Source organism: Copadichromis virginalis, linkage group LG2, assembly GCF_057382275.1.
Source record: "Copadichromis virginalis isolate Kocher_CV1m ecotype Utaka linkage group LG2, C_Virginalis_male_GT1.1, whole genome shotgun sequence".
Classification (NCBI taxonomy): Eukaryota; Metazoa; Chordata; class Actinopteri; order Cichliformes; family Cichlidae; genus Copadichromis; species Copadichromis virginalis.
Window position 1 is genome coordinate 39,199,593 of NC_140619.1, and position 7,121 is coordinate 39,206,713.

The 7,121-nt window shown below is 40.0% G+C and overlaps 1 protein-coding gene across 1 annotated transcript; it reads left to right on the top strand.

The window, feature by feature from the left end:
• Nucleotides 1-246: 246 nt before the first annotated feature.
• Nucleotides 247-6,204, top strand: LOC146718019 (uncharacterized). Its single transcript, XM_085434333.1, has 10 exons — nucleotides 247-453; nucleotides 1,189-1,325; nucleotides 1,518-1,669; nucleotides 1,802-1,990; nucleotides 3,528-3,617; nucleotides 3,721-3,810; nucleotides 3,904-4,026; nucleotides 4,150-4,281; nucleotides 4,565-4,681; nucleotides 4,806-6,204. The coding sequence occupies exons 1-10, from the start codon at nucleotides 284-286 to the stop codon at nucleotides 4,914-4,916; spliced, it is 1,311 nt and encodes a 436-aa protein (XP_085290459.1). The 5' UTR covers nucleotides 247-283; the 3' UTR covers nucleotides 4,917-6,204.
• Nucleotides 6,205-7,121: the final 917 nt, after the last annotated feature.

Here is a 7,121-nt window from a genome sequence, read left to right on the forward strand (position 1 = left end):
ACAGGGATTTAGTAGAAGAAGTATAAGCTAATGGAGTACTGTAATATTTAATAAATGTTTAAAATGGCATATTAATGATGGAGAAACTGAACTCACAGATCATTGTTCATTCAGTAGGCTAGTTCCAGTCATTATACGAATGTACTGTTTACAAGGTTGGGGAAACCTGCAGTGTCCAGATGAACAGAATCAACTTTTTGGGGTTCAGACTTCATTTAGTATAAAGATTTATGACTGAGGAGCACTCGATGAATATATGTAGCAAAAGTCATTTTATATTCTTATGTTTGCATCCAGTCGTTACACCAAGCACCTGCTGACCAAGGCAGCCCATGTGACTGCTGTGGACTTCATGGAAAGGTTTATAGAGAAGAACAGGCAGAAAAATGGCCACCATAGCAATGGTACCTTCCTCCAAGCTGATGTCACAAAGCTGGATGTTCCCCAAAACAGGTGTGTGTTAAGATATCGTCGTTAATATTTAACCTCACTAATGGCGTGGTTCGATGAATGGCACTACTGTGAGTCAGCTGGTCTACTGGCCTGATTCTGAATTATCTCAAGAACATCTGGATAAACTGTCAGAAAATGAGTATATTTAACATACGCAGAAGTGGCTTCAGCAGAGGCTTACCTTGGAAACGATAAAGCTGACATTTGCCCTTTTAAGTGAAATGAAATGACACATTTTTTCCATGAAATCTATCTTCCTACATCCTGCTTCTAGCTTTCTCTTTGAGGGCTTGCACGTGCACATCTGTAGTGTCCCTATGGGACCTTAAACATGCAGAGAGCGAAGAATCACCCCTTTTGTCAGCTATGGCCCACAGATCAAATAGTCTAGAGGGGAGAGTCTGCAGTTTCCAAGCCAAAGGCATCTTAGGAGGAGCATTTAGTAGAAACTGCCTTAACTGTAGCGTATGCTATCATGAATCCCAGTGCATAGAAAAGGCAGAAGTACTATGGCCACAATACACATTCACCACAACTTTGTCCACTTCCCCAAAATGAAACATAAGTTAAAAGGTCACCGTTTCCAGCACACATCATAGGTGTACAAGTGGAAGTAGTAACTCTGAAAGGAGCCAGTTTCGAAAGGCAGAGAGACGACACACACAGCTTTATTTGTTATATACTGAAAATACTGTTGGTTACTGTGATAAAAGAATGATGCTTTTTTTTCCTCAGCATTGATTTTATCTTCTCCAACTGGCTACTGATGTATTTGAGTGACGAGGAGCTGAATTCGGTTATGCAAAAAATGCTTACCTGGCTGAAGCCTGGAGGCTTTCTGTTTTTCAGAGAGTCCTGCAACCACCGGTCAGGTACAGATGCAGAATTAAATTCAATGTTTAAACCTTTATGCTAAATGAAGGTAACTTAAGAAAGATTGTATGAAGTCCTCTGCCTGTATATTTCAAAAAGATTTAATTAGATGTCTGTACACCTTCTTTTAACTGCTCACTTTCTATGCTCCATGGAGATTAGTTTGTTTTCATTCATAATTTTCTACCAAGGTGACAGTAAGAGGGATTTCAACCCCACCTGCTACCGTACTGAGGCACAATATAGCCACATGACTACAACAGTGCAAGTGACGGAGCCAAAAGAGGGCCAAACGTTTGGTTTCGACATTGTCTTGAAAAGGAGAGTTCAGACCTACGTTGAGGTAGAGACATTTGAGTCATATTAGGATTGAAAAAAGCACATGGCAGTTTCTGATGCTGGTGTGTGGACATGTAGTTAACCCATTTTACTACTACTTATCTCTGTCACCTTCTCATCCATCCAACACTTACAGATGAAAAACAATCCAAATCAAATCTGCTGGTTGCTAGAGAAGGTCACTCGCTCCTCGAACAGCCAGAATGGATTCAAAACCTTCCAGCAATTCCTGGACAACCAGCAGTACACCAAACGTGGCATCCTGCGCTATGAGAAGATGTTTGGGGCTGGTTACGTCAGCACAGGAGGGCCTAGCACCACCAAGGTAGGCAAATCCCAAATAATATGGCTGGATGCAAATGATAAGTGCGTCTTGGAAGGAAATTTAACAAGTAAAATGCAAAAATATGATTTTGAGTTATAAACACAATTACAGAAAATAACATAGAAAACTGCATGCTTCTGTAAGTATTCAGACTTCTGAGCGTCTAACATTTTAGTCTGGTGCAGAATTTGCATTAAATGCACTGGCAATTTTATTCAGACCCTTTTTGGTAGCAAAGACTGGAAGCAAACGGCTGTTAAATTGAAAGATCTAGCCTAAGATGCACTTCTCCTGTTGTCTAGCAACCGCAACGATATCAGCTAGAGCCGCGGTGAATGACTGAAATAGAGAAAATCTTTATTTTATGTAATTTATTTTACTTTTATTGCAGAAAATTGTGATGTTTCATCTGCGTATGAGCTGAGAACACCACAGCCATGGGCCGAGTTCCTTTAGCTAACAGTTATCTTAACTTTAGTTAGTAAACTAGTTTGCTAGTGTAGCTCACAAGACTAGTCTCATTTCATTTTGAAGGTACAAATACGTCTTAAATTATTGATATTTTATTATAAATAAAAGGGAGCATCTAACAGGAGAAAGATGATACAGATACATGACTTCTTATATAGAATACTATAACACACACTTTAAGTTTATGAACGTGCAATTTACAGGATGAGAGCTTATGTAAATATGACTTCAGCACATCCTGGTTACATCAGTCTGTTTCCTTACCACAGTTCACGGGTCACATGTTTGGTCCTGGAGAACACACTTACCTCAAAAAGTGAACCGTCTGCTCGTTTTTTCCCAAAACATTTAAGTACATTTGGCTTCACACTGGCAAACAGACGCAGCTTCAGCAGAAAACTAACTAGCCAACTAACCAACCAACCAAAGCACGCAGGACCTGTGCCGCATTAAGTTGGCCAAAAGTTAGCTCAGTTCGGCTTTTTAGGATTCTTCTCTGCTGAACATTTGATAAAACTCAGCACTTACTATTAAAGGTTTATTTCTGGACTGCTTTGCTTAAACCGGTCACCATTTTTTCCAAAACGTTTCTTCAACCTTAAAATCGTAATGAATTCTGGGATAGGGTGGGCCACGAAGGTCTATGTCATCTGATGCCATTTTTTTTGACATTTTAGTCTGATGCCAGAGGCTGTTTTGAGCTCATGTCTGAGGACGTTTTTCCTGAGACCTGCAGATGTCCTAAAACAGGGGTGTCCAAGGTTTTAGATGTGTCCTTGATCCAACACAGCTGATTTAAATGGCTAAAATACCTTCTCAACATGTCTTGAAGTTTTCCAGAGGCCTGGTAATGAACTAATCATTTGATTCAGGTGTGTTGACCCAAGGTGATATCTAAAACCTGCAGGACACCGGCCCTTGAGGCCTGGAGTTGGACACCCCTGTCCTAATATGTACACCGTAGTGGCCTCAGTAACTATGAAATAAAAGTTTGTAGCCAAAATAACCTTTACAAAGTTGGCCTCAAAGCCAGGCTGAATCAAAGACAACATTTTTGTGCTAACAGGAGTTTGTGGACCTGCTGAACCTGAAGCCAGGACAGAAGGTTCTGGATGTTGGTTGTGGCATTGGTGGAGGAGACTTCTACATGGCAAAGGTAAGAGCAACCAAGTCACAGGCCACACTTACAATGTTGATTTTAGGGCACTTATCATTATTGTAAAAGCTATAACTGTGGCAATTATTATGTGATTTTTCAGGCATTTGGAGTGGAAGTGCTCGGCTTGGATCTGTCAGACAACATGGTGGACATTGCAATAGAGAGGGCAAAAGCAGAGAATGTTCCATCAGTACGTATGTTATTCTGTTGATTACAACACCAAAGTTAATGGCTGGACTAATGATTTATTTCCAAATCTTTAATGGTATTTACTGTTCCTCAGGTGCGGTTTGAGGTTGCCGATGCTACAAAAAGGACATTTCCAGAAGATTCATTTGATGTGATCTACAGCAGAGACACAATTCTGCACATAGATGATAAACTAGCCCTCTTCAAACGCTTCCATGTGTGCATCTCTTTAAGTCTAAATGGTTTCATTTCATGAATTTCCCAACTTTTCTTGTAATTTGTAGAGAAAAAATGATACAGCACTAAATGTAACAAACATCTTGTTCTTGTTGATATCCAGTCATGGTTAAAGCCAGGCGGACAGTTGCTTATCAGTGACTATTGCTGTGGGAAGAAGCCCTGGACCCCAGCATTCGAGGCCTATGTGAAACAAAGAGGCTATGTCCTGTATACGCCTTCAGAGTATGGCAAGGTAAAAATACTCGTGTATAAAAATGCTAGTAGTTTAAAACTTTGGACTCTTTTCTGATATGTAGATTATATTTTCTGTTTTTGCAATTCAAAATCCTGTTTAACAGTATAAGCAGTGCACTGATCCACTTATGAGTAAATGTGTTTAGAAGAATATAGAAGCAGCCAAATTTTCCAACATTATGTCCAGAGAATAGACTTTGTATGTATGTACTACTGCAGTCCATCAGTTGATGGTGCTGTCCCCACACTGCTTAATCCCTCCTCTGCCTCCCCATCTACAGTTCATTCAGGAGGCTGGTTTCAGCAAAGTTCGAGCCGAAGACCGCACAGCCCAGTTCATCGAAGTGATTAAGACAGAGCTGCAGAGAGCAGAGGTCATTAAAGATGAATTCATTAAGGTGGGAATGCACAACCACAACCACACAGTGTGTCAAAGATTGCACCTTCATAATTGTGTTACGACAGAAAGCTAAATTCCTCCTTTAGTGTGCCATCCAACACACCTGTATCTTTTCCCTGCAGGAATTTTCTGAAGAGGATTATTTTGAAATAGTGAATGGATGGAAAGAAAAACTGGAACGTTCCAACAGTGGAGACCAAAGATGGGGACTTTTTCACGCGACAAGAGACTGAGCTGTTGAAGCTCGCCGTGTTAGAGATAATAAAAGAAAAAAGAAACAATGTTTCTGCTACATTATTCTTTTTCTGGGTATCCTGTTGTCTTTAAAGCAAATCACTGACAACTCTTTCATTATTTTCTGCCAATATACCTTTAACTAAGTGATCTACACTTTGCCATCTTGCATTTCTAGTGAGCAAATATTTTTGGGAGTATAACAACAACGGAGTGTAAAAGAAGGTCCAGACAACTGCGCAGAGTAATCAAGGTTTATTCTGATTAAGCAGGTTGTTGGTGTCCAATTACTTAAATGTAAACAAGTTGAAATGAGTTCTTGAACTAAAAAAAATAGCACTGTTCTCAACCGCAGAGGCAAAATCAATTGACAGCAGATAGATTTTTGAAGGAAGATGCAATGAATTATTTCTAGTTAAATTAACAGGTGCATGAATTAGTTAACAAACAGTGTATTGCAACAAGCTTGAGTAGCTAATACTGAGCAGATAAACCTGAGGAAAACAAATTCAACAGGAACCAGTTAAACTGGTTGAAGCAGTCAGCTCATCTTTTCTGAGCTGTCTGCATTCTCATGACATCAGTTTACAGTTTAAAACCATCAATTGGAGTTGCAAGTATTGCAATTTGCTCATCTGGCTGGATTGCCACATTAGGTAGCTCCACATGTTTGATTTGGCAGAGTTTTATGCCACATGCCCTTCCTCATGCAACCACAAAAAAACTTCCATCTCCTTCCAGGCAAAATAACTAGAGATCTTTTGTTTGGTAGGCAAATGTGTAAACCACTACAATAAGAGCCACGGTTGGTAAAGCATTGCAACACCTCCTAAATCCCAAATGTTTAATTAAATACATAGTTTATCATTTCTTAATAAAAGCTGGAATAAATCAGTCTCATGCATTCTAAAGAAAAATGCCAATAAATAAAAGATAAGTACTCCGTGTTTACCATTAACTGCTTCTTCAAATATTCTTGTATGCCACGTTGATCCACTGTGCAGATTTGCAATAATGATTCTGATCCATTTTTAAGTTTGTGTGTTAACGCAGCAGATTTTCCTAAATGCAAAAAGACTTCTTAACACTTTATAATGCCACTGTTAATAAAAATGAATCGCTAACTTTAGTTAACAGTGTATTACAACAGTCATTATTATTGCTGCTTACTGTTTGGTCAATAGCTGGTTTGTAAATCACTGTAAGTTTGCAACTGATGGTTATAAAACGTGTTTGGCTATAATAAAGCTGAAGCCTCTGTTTCTAATACAAACCAATCAATCATGACCAGAAGCTGTGGTTTGTGTCCTCTTTCACTTACAGTTTAATTTTCATTTCAGTTAGGTTTACAGAAAGGTTGTGGTTTGATTTGAAATACAAGTTAGGAGTGAAACCCCTGTCACTATTGCCATGACACACGCATCACTGCTTTACACCCAAGCACGCCTTGTGTGTAATAAACAGTAGTATTTTATGTCCTGGGCCCTGTTTCAGGAAGCCGGTTTAGTGGAAAAACTGAGTAAGTATACCCCGAGTTAACGAAAACTCTGGGTTTTCGGTTTCACAAAGCGAGTTCAGCTGCAGCCTGAGTGAGTCACTATGACGACACACTCCGTGAAGCTAACCTGCCCCCTAGCAGGTTTACTACAACTAACCCTGACTGTCTCCGCCCCTTTGTCGGAAACCTGACAGTAGGAAGTGTCGGACATGGCGTGCCACTTCCTTGAAGAGCCAGTAGATCATGAAGCCCAAATTCTCCGCAGAGCTCTCCGCCAGGAGAGAGTGATCAGAGCGCGTTTGGACATTTTATCATTTCCTGATGATTTTCTGTGCGAACGTTACCGTTTCTCAGCACAATCTATAATTTATTTGGATAACATCCTCAGGCCATATATTACGCATGTGACACATCGCGGACATGCTCTCAGTTCATTGCATATTATTTGTATTGCACTTCGGTTTCTTGCAAACGGGAGCTTTCTGTATAATATTGGTGACGCTGAGCACGTTTCCAAGGCTACCGTCTGTCGGGCAGTCAGGAATGTTACAGTTGCACTGAAACGTCTCCTGTACTCGTCTGTGGTGTTCCCCGGTCATAGACCCACAAGATTTATCAAAGAGGGATGCCACAAAATTGCAGGTATCAGGATGACCAAAACTTAATGTATGATGTGGTGATACTTGGACTACTACTTAAATTGCAC

Coding starts and splice junctions, on each gene's coding strand:
- LOC146718019 (XM_085434333.1), top strand. CDS start 284: ATGTTTGCATCCAGTCGTTACACCAAGCACCTGCTGACCAAGGCAGCC. Junction 3,618..3,720: donor GAGACTTCTACATGGCAAAG/GTAAGAGCAACC, acceptor GTGATTTTTCAG/GCATTTGGAGTGGAAGTGCT. Junction 4,027..4,149: donor CCCTCTTCAAACGCTTCCAT/GTGTGCATCTCT, acceptor GTTGATATCCAG/TCATGGTTAAAGCCAGGCGG.